Source organism: Camelina sativa, chromosome 2 (genome assembly GCF_030686135.1).
Source record: "Camelina sativa cultivar CO46 ecotype springtype chromosome 2, ASM3068613v1".
Classification (NCBI taxonomy): Eukaryota; Viridiplantae; Streptophyta; class Magnoliopsida; order Brassicales; family Brassicaceae; genus Camelina; species Camelina sativa.
The window spans coordinates 13,984,419-13,998,272 of NC_141881.1; the positions used below are offsets into that span (position 1 = coordinate 13,984,419).

Genomic DNA, 13,854 nt, shown 5'->3' on the forward strand with positions numbered 1-13,854 from the left:
TAGACAAACAACATTTTGTTTTTTTTGTATAACTTGCCGGGGGTATCGAAGATTTTTTTTATATTTTTTAAGGAACAACATAAATATAAGAGAAATAAAAACCATGGGTGGCATCACTCTTATCCTACAAAAACAAACATATACAGAGAATGGATCAAAAATCTGTAGTCAGTAATTATCATAAGTAAAAAAGCATTATCGCATATGACAAAAATTGCATCTGAATGATTACAAGATAAACCAAAACGTGTAAAACAAACTGTAACTATCTTTACATTCTAACAATAAGTGATGTCATCTCTTAAAACACCGCACTTGTTGAACTTTCATGAAATCTATAGAGATACTAACCATTACATAACTGTCTTCTTTGAACTAATAGCAAACGCCCAACAATAGTGAATCCAACTTATGAAGAGTTCTTTAGAGATTAGAACAAACCAGATACTTGGCCACTTTCTATTAGGTGATAATACAGACTACAGAGTAATATTCTACACAAGCCTCTGAATATATTGATGGGAGTTCATAAGGAAACTATATAACACATGAATTTTTTTCAAGAAAATCGATTAAACTAAAGACCAGACCAGCAGAATTTAAGTGTCTAAAATATATCATAGAGAATTCTACCAGAAGAGCTTGTTTTTTTTTGGAATGAGTGTGTACAATAAAATCTCTTGAAGCCTCATTCATAAAAGAAGCCAAATTTCATCTTCCATTCCAGCAAGAAACACACAAGGACAAAAAGGGGCAAAACTAAGTTCAAACCAGTAACAAATAAGATAGAAAACTAATCCACTCTATCGTTTATGTAAATTTAGGTTAAGAATATGAAACCGACACCTTGCAGATAACATTTGCAATCTTCAAATCTTTTTCCAGTTCTCTTACCAAATTCATCTCCTTCACTGTCCAAAAGCGAATATATTAATATTCACAAAACCGAACGAACGTATATAGTCTTCTCAAGACATTGATTTTTTCGTAAGAGGAAAAAAGAAAGTCTTTTCAATTCAAGGTATGTGACCCATCTCTAAGCTTATCTCTGTAACTACCACACATCCCAGCTCAAAACATAAACCCACAAAAGCAATATCGAAAGAGTAATCAACTTTGTAATTCAAAGGGAGTTAGATTAATACCCCTTTCCGAGAATTGGGACGAGGAGCTAGCTCATGTCTGGTGACGACATGTCCTTTGTCAATCCAGCGAACAAACCGGTTTTCACTGCTCGAGTTGTCATCTTTACCTGCAAAAAACTCACATAGAGTAATCGATTATGGAAATCTCAAAAAAAAAAAAAGATTTCAATTAGATTCCCAAACCTGCATTGGAGGTAAAGCAGTCGAATCAACATATGGGAAAAGCAAAATCGATCTTGGTCTTTGTTTTTTAATTTTAGAAAAGATGGGAAAAAAAAGAAGAAGATATCATGATTTTCTTTTTGGGTTTCAGAATATTATATTTGACAATCGAGCATTGAATAGAAGATAATTATTTGTCCACCTAAAAAAAAGCTGATCTGTATTATTGTTATAATTTGATTGGTTACCTATTTTTACTGATGTGTTAGTTTTTGCTTCAATACAAAAGTTGAAGTGTCATCACCTGGAGAGAAACGCATTGTATTTTTATTTTATTGATCGTCATAACCATTAATACACAGCCGCTAAAACTTTTAACACCAACAAAAATGAAGATGAAAACAAGAAACAACCTTTCTTTTAATTTTACTTATTGTTTGTGCAATAAAATGTAAATGTAACGAAGTAGAAATAATGATCTTTTGGGTCATAGTATAGTTTTCGAAGTTGGATGGGAAAGAGGCATACACATAAAACATATTATGAGAATTATGACTAATAATTATGTAGAATTTGAGAGACAGCTAGTGATGATCGTCACTAGTCTCTAGTGGTTGTGACCGTGGCCTTCTCAACCACTACGACTGCGCGTTTACCACGATTTACATGTCTTTAAATTTTTTGAGTAATTTCTTATGTCTATGTTTGCGGAAGTCTTTTAGGACATCTCTAACCCCATTCTATTTTAAAGTCAAAACTCTATTTTAGAATAAAATTTGCTCCAACCTTTATATTTTATTCTAAAATAGAGTAAATGATAAGATTGTTATATATTTAGAGTAATTTTTTACACGAACTCTATTTTAGAGTTAAAAATAGAGTAATACATTAGAGAAAAACAATACTCTATTTTAGAATAAAAATAGAAATATACATTAGAGATGGTATTACGTCAATGTTGCAACCAAAAGCAAAAGAAAAAAATGTTTAACGTACTAATTTCCACTTTTAATTCCTTAACCATGTTATTATGAACAGAAAATTTACCATCTTTTTCAACCGGACAAAGATGATACATCCATATATACCTTTAAAACCACTCATACCTCATCTCTTAGATTTTTGTTTCCCGCAAAATCCATTTAGAAAATGTACAAGATATTTATTGGATGTTCCCTTGTGTCATACTTTCACACATAATAATAACGCAGACTAATAATAGAGCGTACCAATAATAGAGCGAAAAAGTTTCACACTGAAGAGTTCACCAATCACCACATATCAACTTTGAGTAAATTATTAAATCAAAATTGAGAATCCGATAGTTTAGATTGATTTCCTAATGCGTATAAAAGTGAATAGTAAAAAGTTTAGATTATAGTTAACTTAGTGGATAAATTATAAGAAATTGAAAAGTGAATTCTTATATAGCTTTTAGGCGGGATATTTAGTTTAACTAAGGCAAAACAATTATGGAGATGAGGAAGAAATAAAAACAATGATGGAGAAGAGACGACATGACGAAAAAACGTAATTGTGTACTATAATGTCGTCGCAGAAAAAACGATTATTGATCCCACATATATGTACTCTCTTATTGTTAGGATTTAAATTCTAAAATCCGATACTCAAAAACGATTTAAAGCAAATATATATACACACAAAAGATTTTCTAATGTTAATTTCTCAATGTGAAGGATATGTTATACATGGTTGACGTACATAAAACATTATTATTGAACATCCTTTATTAGATTTAAACCCCTAGCTAGACTGCCTAGAGAGGAGAGTTTACCACATCTCCAACTCCAACCTTTACATATATAACACTTGACCGGAGAGATCGAATCGTCCTTCCCGATAGATAATGTATTCACAGTTTGTCTTTTTTTTTTTTTTTTTTTTTTTTTTTTTTTTCTTTCTTTTTTGGTTTGGTAAGTGTGCTCGATGACTCGAGCTCGTAGTCTCAAGCATTGACCCGTGCCTGAATGCTACCGACGAGCCACTACCGACAAGAGGACTGATTGCCACATCGAATAAAGCGAAGCAGTGGAGAAGATCAAAAAAATAAAAGTGTATCGGATCTGCTACTATCACTTTTTAGCATGAATGGACTAAAAGAGAAGAAAGTCATCAGGTGATAATGTAGTTGGTATCGTTGTCGGAGAATGTCGTACCAGTTAAATAACACTCAACTATTGGAGATATATATTATATGGTATTGGTTTAATCATATACTCATATTTGATGTTTTAATGTGCCGATATGTTATGTTTGATGGTGGTTATATATGATCGTATATTACAAGGAAAACATAACGATAAAAAACTGGTAGTAAAAAAGTTGACTCAAGTGGTTGACAGTTAGAACTGACGCAGCTAATGAGGTTTAAAACGACGACTAATAGTTTAGGGAATGTTTGCTCAAGATTAGAATTTTGACTAAGCAATTCATCGGATATGCGACATTAGGAAAGATACTATATTTTTTTTGGTAAGGAGTATAAGATTTGCTTAACTGTCAAACCTAACTTGCAAAAAAAAAAAAAAATGATATGACTAATTTCGAACTATGATTAGTTACTGCCTTGGTTACACTCTTAATTTACTCCTAAGTCCTATAATAGTATAATATACAATATCTGTTTGTAGGCTCATAAATCATAATACAAACCAAAGCATATAAGGAAAAAGAAAATTATTGGGCCAGGCCCAAATACTTCTCATCCATTTTTTGGCCAATTCAGGTGGCAGGATTTATTACGAAGAACACGTGGCGGATGGACAAGTAAATGAATCTCTTTGACCAATTCAAAAAATTTCAAACTTCGAAAAAACTAATGAAAAGAGTCGTTGTCCCTTTGTGACTTCTCTTTCTCTCTCTCTCTCCTGAGATTTTCAAAGCTTCGAACTTTCAACAAAATTATTATTTTACTGTTTGCAGAGACGATCATCGATCTCATCTTCAAAAACCTTGATTCTTGGGGTTTTTTTTTTCTCTCGATTTGAGAAAAAAAAATGGCGAATGAAATTGAATCAGCGACAGATCCAGGTGATACTAACATCAAAGGAGTTCTTGTTCATGGAGGAAGATATTTTCAGTACAATGTCTATGGAAACTTGTTCGAAGTCTCTAACAAGTATGTTCCTCCTATTCGACCTATTGGTCGAGGAGCTTACGGTTTTGTCTGGTACGATGAATCCTATTTTTTTCTAATTGATTTCATAGGTTTTTGAATCAGGGCTGTTTGAAAAATTCGATTTTTTTTTTTTTTTTTTTTTTGTTAATTGATGATTAGTGATCATGTCCCTATTGATCTGTTTGTATTCTATGCTTGTGCTTGTGGAGTTATCTTATTTGGTATTTTATGTGTTTGTATAAAGTGAAACATGCTCTTGCTACTTTGATTGTGCAATGCTATGAGTCTTTGAATGAGGAAGATACAATTAGGTGTATAAGCGAGCAATCTTGATTTGCTTTGGTTCATTTTTGGCAAACTGATTCATGAGATTATTTGGTATTGTCTTTAGTGCTGCAGTAGATTCAGAAACACACGAAGAAATTGCAATCAAGAAGATAGGGAAAGCCTTTGACAACAAAGTAGATGCTAAGCGGACATTGAGAGAGATTAAGCTGCTTCGTCATTTGGAACATGAGAACGTAAAGTTTCCTAGTCTTATCTTTCGCAGAAGCTCTTCAAACGATTAGCTAAAGGTGGTTTGGTCTTTACTTCTACAGGTTGTTGTTATAAAAGATATCATCAGACCAGCAAAGAAGGAAGATTTCGTAGATGTTTATATAGTTTTTGAGTTAATGGATACTGATCTTCATCAGATTATTCGATCAGACCAATCTTTAAATGATGATCATTGTCAGGTTCGTAACTCCTTATCTTTTACGGTTTTTTTTTTAACTCGGCTATATGGTTTCAATATACTCTTTTCTTCTTGTGCAGTACTTCTTGTATCAGATTCTTCGTGGACTCAAATATATTCATTCAGCTAATGTCTTGCATCGTGACCTTAAACCGAGTAATTTGCTTCTGAATTCGAATTGTGATCTTAAGATTACGGATTTTGGTTTAGCAAGGACGACATCTGAAACAGAGTTAATGACAGAGTATGTTGTTACTCGATGGTATCGAGCACCAGAGCTGCTTCTTAATAGTTCTGAGTACACATATGCGATTGATGTTTGGTCTGTTGGTTGTATATTTGCTGAGATTATGACAAGGGAGCCTCTATTCCCGGGGAAAGACTACGTTCATCAGCTTAAACTTATAACTGAGGTATGTTCTGTTTCAGGAAAGATCTGTACAAGTTGCCATGTTTATAATGAGTTGTTTCGTGTTGTTTGAATAGTTGATAGGATCACCTGATGGAGCGAGCCTAGAGTTTCTAAGAAGCGAGAACGCGAGAAAATATGTTAAGGAACTACCAAAGTTCCCGAGGCAGAACTTTTCTACTAGGTTTCCTAGTATGAATTCTACAGCTATTGATCTGCTAGAGAAAATGCTTGTGTTTGATCCAGAGAAACGTATCACGGGTATGGTTTGAAAACTGTTACATACCGAGATTGGCATATGAGTGATGATTTCTTATTATGTTTAATCATGGATCATGCTCTTTATCTTGCAGTTGAGGAAGCACTGTGTCATCCTTACTTGTCAGCTCTTCACGATCTTAACGATGAGCCTGTTTGTTCCAAGCATTTCAGTTTCGATTTTGAGGACCCGGCTTCCACTGAAGAAGAGATTAAGGAGCTAGTATGGCTCGAATCTGTGAAGTTCAACCCTCATCCGACCATCTAAACCATTATTTAAAATATTCTAGTCAGAGGTTGAACAAAATTGCTTAGTTATGTCCATTCTTATTTGTACGGTTGCCTCATATAGCGTTTAAGCTCTGATGTTTTAGCCTTTTTCTTTCATTGTTTAATAAGCTATCTTGAAACACAAGAAAATGTTGTATGAGGATTGTCCTTGTAACCCAAGATATGTTTATTTTTCACTTTTTCTTACTCATTTGATCCACTCTGATCCTAACGCGGAAACCGTTATTGATTTCATGATTTGTGGTCTGTGCTCATATTTTTCTAGGAGTGGTAAATTCTATATTTTATCGAGTTTTGTTTATTTGCCTCAGCCAAAAACTACACGACGTTGACCGAAATTTCCTTGCTCCAATTTGGCGTCCGGTCGATTTTGACTGCTTAATACATCTTTCTATTAGAGGTTCGTAAAATGAGGTCACAAATACATGTATCAAAATGGATGCAACCACACAATTTTATCCTTTTTTTTTTTTTTTTTTTTTTTTTTGAAAAGGGTTAAAGTTAAACACACATTTAATGTTGTATTTTTCTTTGAATGAGATCACAAAAATAAAACATGTTCGAACGGGAAAAAAAAAACATGTTTACAATGGATAGGGTGGATTTATATAGATCGATGAATGTACGTAATATTTTGAATCAACAAAAATAGTTAACACTATAATGACTAGTACTTTTACACAAGAAGGAGCGTTAACTAAGGAATAATGATCACAGAGGGTGGGCAGAGGAAAAACCAAGCTAACATTTTTTTTAGTCCACTCTAGAATATGCTCAACGAATTCTGCATCTGATCTGCCCAAAAAGAAAACCCATTTAAATAAATAAAAAACAAGGAAAACCAAAAAAATAATATCTTATGTAGATGTAAACATAAAAGCTGTAATCTGAAACAATGGATGATGCATTACTTGTGTTGTGTAGATATAAAGCTAGTTAAAGCAACCACAGCGTCCTTGTATTCCTCATATCCCTTGATACCATCCTCAGTACTACCGAATAGCTCCATCAGCTTGTCATGTGGTATCATGTCATTTGGATTCATCTCGTAGAAGATAGGTGTATGACTCGAAGCATTTTCATTTCCGCGCGTTTATTCATTTCCAGCAGCATCTCCTCCAAGAACCACGCCGAGCTTGTATGATTCTTGGTAATAATCATAAGTACGATCCTCGATTCTCGAATCTTGACAAAGAAATTATCGAGTTCGTCCTTTGACTCTATTCTAGTAATATCCTCCTCATCATCTGCTAAGACATTGATCCCACTCTTTTGCAAAGCGGCTCTAAGAAAGCTGGAAAACTTGCTCCGCATCTCTTGACCCCGGTAACATATATATACTTGATGTTGTGGCACAATCTATTTATGTTAATTACAGTAGAATAGTAGATAGAGAGAAATTAGTCGCAGGGTATAAGCTGCATCTATGAACTCAAATATAAATATGACTATATGAGGACTCTTTTAAGCAATTGTAATTTGTTAATGTCTAGCTAGGGAAGTAGTGAAGTTCTAAGAGAGAGAAGAAATCAGATCTAGTAGACATGTTCTTTTTATATATATTTCACTAGCTTTCTCTAGATCTACCAACTTTGAAATTCAGATTTTAATTCAGGATTACGTACATCTGATGAGGAAACGTTGTCCAGCATTGCTTTAACCTTCTCGACGATTTCATTAACAAAATTTGCTTGATTGCTTCCAACACAAGACAAAAAGATCATTTAGAATGATAACAATGTTGCAACGGTAAAAATTATATATGCTAATTTAATAACATCATTTGCTGTGTGGATCTAATTAAGATTTTTGTAACCGATAAGATTTTAAATTCCACATATTAAGTAATTTCGTCATAAAAGAGCATAAATCACTAAACTTTCATTGTTAATTAGATTTTTGATTTTCATTGGTAATTTTTTTAACTGTTAGATTTTCATCTTTCTGTATTTTGCTTTTTTAATTGAATTTTTTTTAATTGATAAAAATGATATAAATTTTTGGGGGAAGAGTATGTATCTTAAGTAATTAAACTACACTCTCATGTATAATGGATTTTATTAATCATGTTTACTATTTTGAATAACAAAATATTTAAAAGCTTAGACTGATTCTCTTTTAGGAGATGTTGTTTTGCGATATAATCATTTTGCAGTACACTTAAGGCGAATTTTGTGATCACAATATAGATGATTTATGTAATGTATTTGTAAACATTGAAATGATATTTAACATTAAAATGGTCAATCAATATTTAAACAACTTCGAGAATACTAACATGCTTGATGTAAGCTGTATGGGCAAATGATCATCGTCTTTGTATTTTTTGTTGGGTCAAGACGTAATTTATCAACTAAAGATTATAGACTCATATAGTCATATTAATACATGTCACTTTCAAACTACGACAATAACTTGTTTGGATGTTGTTTCCGCTGTGGCCATACAGAAATAGCCGAGATCTACCATCATTGTTGAGTTTTGAATATATCCCATGAGTAATCTTTTATTAAATATGGTAAAGTTTAGAGATATTAAATAATTATATTTCTTAATATTCCACATTTTTCATCCTCAAATTCAGATAATGTGTAATTTATTTCTCTTTTAACTGTTGGTAACCCCTAACATCAAAAGCACATTTTTTGTCCTGTCAACACAAGATGGAAAATGATACAAATCCTTCAAACTTCAAAGCCTATTCAGTGGCTTTAAACCAAAAATAAAATAAAATAAAGATCACCTTTTGGTGATTTTATTCACTTCGACATTGATTAAGGCAAATCCTCATCATCTTTATTTTGTTGTTACGTAAAGACATAAGCGAAAGTTGAAATTGAAGTCCCATATCACAAGTTAACTGAAATCAATTACAAATCACCTCGTCCAACGTTGTTTCTTCTAATGTATTCCTGCGATATATATATAATAGAGATCTGATCATCTATTTTAAGCTTTAGGTCTCCCTATCCATAGTAATCTTAACAAATATCCAAGTTAGAATAATATATAAATAAAAGAATGTATAATTAAATTTTAAACTCAAAAAATCATTTTATAACACAATTATACCGTTGTGTGATATATATCTTAGGCTAAGCTGCATTGTTTTAACTTTATGAATATGTCGTAGTGTACGTGCACGTAGGCTCATGGTGTCTCCATAACTTAATAGAAAACCTTACTAAATATGGCAATAGAAAAAGCTTAAAGGAGAAAATAAAAGTAACTAAATTTTTTATTTGATTGTTTGGTCATTCCGTAAAAGTTTTCTCCTCCACCTAACCACCAGTCCACTACTACTTTACATGCTTGCATAAACTTTAGTTCTTTTCTGAGATCTTAAATCCTTCATTTTCCTTTAAAAATGAATTGTGCAATGAGCAAATCATTTACATGATCTAAAGGAAAAATGCTTCAGAGACATTAGAACTTTCCTCGAATCATAACAATAATTTGAGTGTGAAATAGAATACAATCACATGAAATATACATATTAAGAAACCAGCCAATCAACCATTATAGTAGCAGAATTTGGCCGTTTAATATTAGGACAATATATAATTTTAGTCGAAGAGAAATAAGAGATTGGAATGTATAAATTTATGACTAAGCATTGAATTTGATTTTTTGATATAAATGTAAGCTAATTTATTGAGATTTTAAAGGTGATAATGGGATTTAAAAATTAACTGTGCAATGAGAAAATCATTTACGTGATCTAAAGAAAAAATGCTTCAAAGACATTAGAACTTTCCTCGAATCATAACAATAATTTGAGTACAAAATAGAATACAATCACATGAAATCATCTATATATTAATAGAGGAACATTTTGGCAAAAAAGCTGAGGTGTCAGCATTACAGAGCTCAGAACACTCTTTCCTTTCTTTGTCATCATCATTTAAAAATATTTACACTTATTTACCATTGTATTTTTCCAAAAATACAATTAACACTCAAAATTAATTTTTTATATTATCTTTCTAACTTAATTATATCCTTTAATTATATTTTCATAAAGTCTTTAAAATAAATTTTAAAAACTCTTTGTTCATATGATATAATAATATAAGATTGATATTATAATAACTCTAACGGGTTAAATTTTAATTATTATACAATTTTTTTATAGATATATACTACACAATCGAATTTTAAATATTTTTATTACCCATAAATATAATAGATTTTGTAAATGAAAATTACAGTAAAAACATTAAGTAATTATTTTATACCGCACTATGTGCGGGTTGTTACCTAGTATACATATTAAGGAACCAGCCAGTCAGCCATTATAGTAGCAGAATTTGGCCGTTTAAAATTAATGGGACAATATATAACTTTAGATAAAGAGAAATAAGAGATTGGAATATAAATTTATGACTTAACATTGAAATTGATTTTTTTATATAAATGTAAGCTAATTTATTGGGATTTTAAAGGCGATAATGGGATTTAAAAATGAACTATGCAATGAGCAAGTCATTTACGTGATCTAAAGGAGAAATGCTTCAGAGACATTAGAATATTCCTCGAATCATAACAATAATTTGAGTACGAAATAGAATACAATCACATGAAATATACATTTTAAGGGACCAGCCAGCAGCTATTATAGTAGCAGAATTTGGCCATTTAAAATTAATGAGAAAATATAGAATTTTAGATGAAGAGAAATAAGAGATTGGAATATAAATTTAGGACTAAACATTGAAACTGATTTTTTTGATATAAATGTAAGCTAATTTATTGGGATTTAAAGGTGATAATGGGACGTTACTAAAACAATATTTAGCTTTCCACGGTTTATTGAATTGACGATGAAGAACATCAAATCTTAAACATAATTAACCATGCTCTAATTTTGAAATTGTCAAGCCATGCTCTAATTTTGAAATTGTCAAGCCATGCTCTAATTTTGAAATTGCCAAGAATACATATGGCCCATTGTTAGAATTATATTCATTCATAGGTCCACATACATTGGTCTTAAGTTTTAGAACACTAAAAAGTTGAACCAATTAATATTTAATAGAAAGTAGGGCGTTAAAAACAAAACACTTGCGCCTAACTTTTTGTGGGTTTACATGGGTTGCAATGACAACGACTATTTCATCTTTTAGGGTTAAAAGTTTGGCATGGGCATCGACCGCAAGTTCTCTCCAAAGAGATATGTATATGTTGTCACCACTACAACAAACACCATAAATGTTGCACAGTTACAAACTTACAAAGAGTAGAACGAATCTGAAAAAAAAAAAAAAACCAATACCTTTCTAAAATGCAAGTCAGTATTAAATTGAAAGTTGTCTTTGAAGGGTGGTTCTGATCTTTGTTTTCAAATGTTCGAGACGAGGATATTTGGCCAACAACATCTGGTGAGTGGGTAAATGTAGATATAAATCATATACTGAAGAACAAAGTGGAAGCTAAGAGACCAGAAATACGAACAGTGCAAAAAAGGTTGTTACTTGGAAGCTCCTCACCCTTGTTTACCAGATCAAGCAAGTCTGAAAAAGTAGTGAACCTAAAATAATCAAAACCAATAGAGCATTGTCGTTTTTTAACAGTCTCCAAAGACGTTTTCTCCGTGAAAACAATTCTCCACTTGTGGTTGGTGCGACGATAACGGTTGGAGGATGCAACAACATCAAAATCATTGATGCTGTACAACTGGCTTTTAACCAATTGATCTTGAAACTTAGACACACGATTAGGAACAACTGAAGCTTGTATAGCACAATCCTGAAACAAAGGCGAAATGAATGTGTTAAATTGGAAGTAAATCAGGGGTCAAGAGGAACAATAATAGAGATAATATACATTTTCATCAGGAAGGAGACATTTTCATCAGGATCAATAAGTAACATATTGTTTTTTTCGAAAATCTCAAACTTCCCAAATATGGATGACCCAAACAACAATCCTATTGATACCAGTGTTGTGTGTTTCGTTGGAAGTTGAATCAAGGGTAGAATAGGGTGCTATTGTTTTAGTTTTACCCATGGTGTGTGAGAGAGAAGGTGAGTGTCGTCAAAGGTTGTTATTTAAAAAACAAACTTAATGCAATGGTTGAGAGAGAGTAATCAGGGATTGGAATGAAATGTTAATGACCATGAAATCAGAGGTGTTTAGTATTATTTTCATTACGTTATAATTGGGTGGTAAACGTAAAGATGAAAATGAAGGATATACTTCAATGGAATTCTTTAATTACCTTAAAGATTGTAATAAATAATACAAATAACGTCATAATAATGGTTTATATGATTCTAATTGGTAGTGAAGATCTAAACCCCTTTCTTAATATTTCTAAATTTGATACCAAGCAATTTGAAAACGATTTTGGACAGGATTAATATTACATACAATTCGGAACTTCAAATAGCTGTTTGGGATCTTGACATAGACATTAAACCGGAAATGATTTAGAATTTGGTGGCGGAGTAGGAAAATTAAACCAAAGAAACCCAAGGATTAGGAGATTTTTGTGAAGGTACATCAGAGGTGGTAGCTGCTGGGAACGATGGTTGTGAGAAGGTGAGTACAGGTGAATTTGACATCGTTTGGTTCATATCCTCCTGATAGGTGTAAGTGCTGTTGATTATATTTATTGGGTCTGTACTTAGTTTTATTTTGTTAGGCCTAATTTGAAAATATAAAAACAATGGCATTTAAGAATAAAAAAAGACATGTGTCAGTTATATAATAAGCCAGATGTCATGTTTTAAGAAGAAGTTAGGAAAAAACTTCTCTTATTATATAAGATTTTTTATTGTCCTAGTTTTGTGTGTGTGTGTATTCACCATCTTCGGTCATTTCGTTGGTTTAGACTACTTAGGTTAAATTAAACAACTATGACTAACTCGTAACGGAGGAACTCAAACTCTCAGCATACTAGACCATTATAAGCTGGCTAATATTATGTTTATATGCCTATATATATTGTCACATCATAGGCAATATATTAATCCAGTACCTTTAAGCTAAGAACATATATGGTGTTTAGCTATATAAATCAAACCTATTTTTTTTATATGTCAAGCCCAAGCGAGACGCGACTGAAACCAAAGCTCTCCTCCATCCATCGAATCTCTCCTCTGCATCCTCCCAAGCTTTCTTATTTATCTGCCTAGCTTTTTTCCGTTCTCGGTGCTCCAACCGCAGTAGATTGTAGTCGAAACTACTTTTCGCTTCCTGAAGTTTAACATGGCAAGTCTCAATATCAAAGAAGATAGGAAAAGAATCAAGCTTCTTTAGATCTATTTGTTTCTCGATCTCCACCAACTCGTCCAAGCACCAAGTCGACTCCGGATAGTTCTCGGAGAAGATCACAACAGCGATCCTAGACTTTCTTATAAGCTTCAAAAGATTCTCATCGATGGGCTTTCCCCTAGGTGCGTCCTCATCTGTTACCACGTTGATACCATTCTTTATCAATGCATCTTTAAGAAAGCTGAAGAAGTTATGGCGAACGTCGCTGCCTCGGAAACTTACGAACACTTGATGCTGCGGTGGAGCTGTGCCGTTCACGGCCAATAACTTCTCTTTATTCATTCTTTACCCTTGTGTTTTCATCACAATAGAAATGGTCTTGACCCTTATTTATAATTAGTTATGTTGAAGATTCAAATGCCACAATTATTCATCAATTTTTAATATTGGCTAGAATGAAAGTTGCACGAAAAAACTATCACCAATCATGTTTCTT

General features: G+C 32.4%; 2 protein-coding genes and 1 long non-coding RNA gene across 4 annotated transcripts; 1 reads left to right on the forward strand and 2 right to left on the reverse strand.

Moving 5' to 3' along the window:
• On the reverse strand, nt 1–1,510 carry LOC104718936 (uncharacterized). Of its 2 annotated transcripts, XR_015579149.1 has the most exons (4): nt 1,329–1,510; nt 1,146–1,252; nt 847–911; nt 1–124 (listed from the first exon to the last, which is right to left on the reverse strand). It is a non-coding gene; the product is annotated as an uncharacterized LOC104718936 (long non-coding RNA). The 2 variants fall into 2 exon arrangements; XR_015579148.1 differs by lacking the exon at nt 1–124 and having other exon boundaries at nt 667–911.
• A 2,619-nt stretch (nt 1,511–4,129) lies between these two features.
• On the forward strand, nt 4,130–6,330 carry LOC147948574 (mitogen-activated protein kinase 5). Its single transcript, XM_087482939.1, has 6 exons — nt 4,130–4,497; nt 4,838–4,967; nt 5,046–5,183; nt 5,263–5,595; nt 5,669–5,852; nt 5,945–6,330. The coding sequence occupies exons 1-6, from the start codon at nt 4,325–4,327 to the stop codon at nt 6,115–6,117; spliced, it is 1,131 nt and encodes a 376-aa protein (XP_087339065.1). The 5' UTR covers nt 4,130–4,324; the 3' UTR covers nt 6,118–6,330.
• Nucleotides 6,331–11,546: 5,216 nt separating this feature from the next.
• LOC109126453 (vesicle-associated protein 1-4-like) lies at nt 11,547–13,700 on the reverse strand. Its single transcript, XM_087467651.1, has 2 exons — nt 13,212–13,700; nt 11,547–11,888 (listed from the first exon to the last, which is right to left on the reverse strand). The coding sequence occupies exons 1-2, from the start codon at nt 13,698–13,700 to the stop codon at nt 11,547–11,549; spliced, it is 831 nt and encodes a 276-aa protein (XP_087323777.1).
• Between the last annotated feature and the right edge of the window lie 154 nt (nt 13,701–13,854).

What these genes read in the sequence shown, in the direction of transcription:
- LOC147948574 (XM_087482939.1), top strand. Translation starts at nt 4,325, where the DNA reads ATGGCGAATGAAATTGAATCAGCGACAGATCCAGGTGATACTAACATC. An exon ending in TAAATGATGATCATTGTCAG is followed by an intron (nt 5,184 to 5,262) that starts GTTCGTAACTCC and finishes CTTCTTGTGCAG; the next exon opens with TACTTCTTGTATCAGATTCT. An exon ending in AGCTTAAACTTATAACTGAG is followed by an intron (nt 5,596 to 5,668) that starts GTATGTTCTGTT and finishes TTGTTTGAATAG; the next exon opens with TTGATAGGATCACCTGATGG.
- LOC109126453 (XM_087467651.1), bottom strand. Translation starts at nt 13,700, where the DNA reads ATGAATAAAGAGAAGTTATTGGCCGTGAACGGCACAGCTCCACCGCAG. An exon ending in ATGGATGGAGGAGAGCTTTG is followed by an intron (nt 11,889 to 13,211) that starts GTTTCAGTCGCG and finishes CCTTTGTTTCAG; the next exon opens with GATTGTGCTATACAAGCTTC.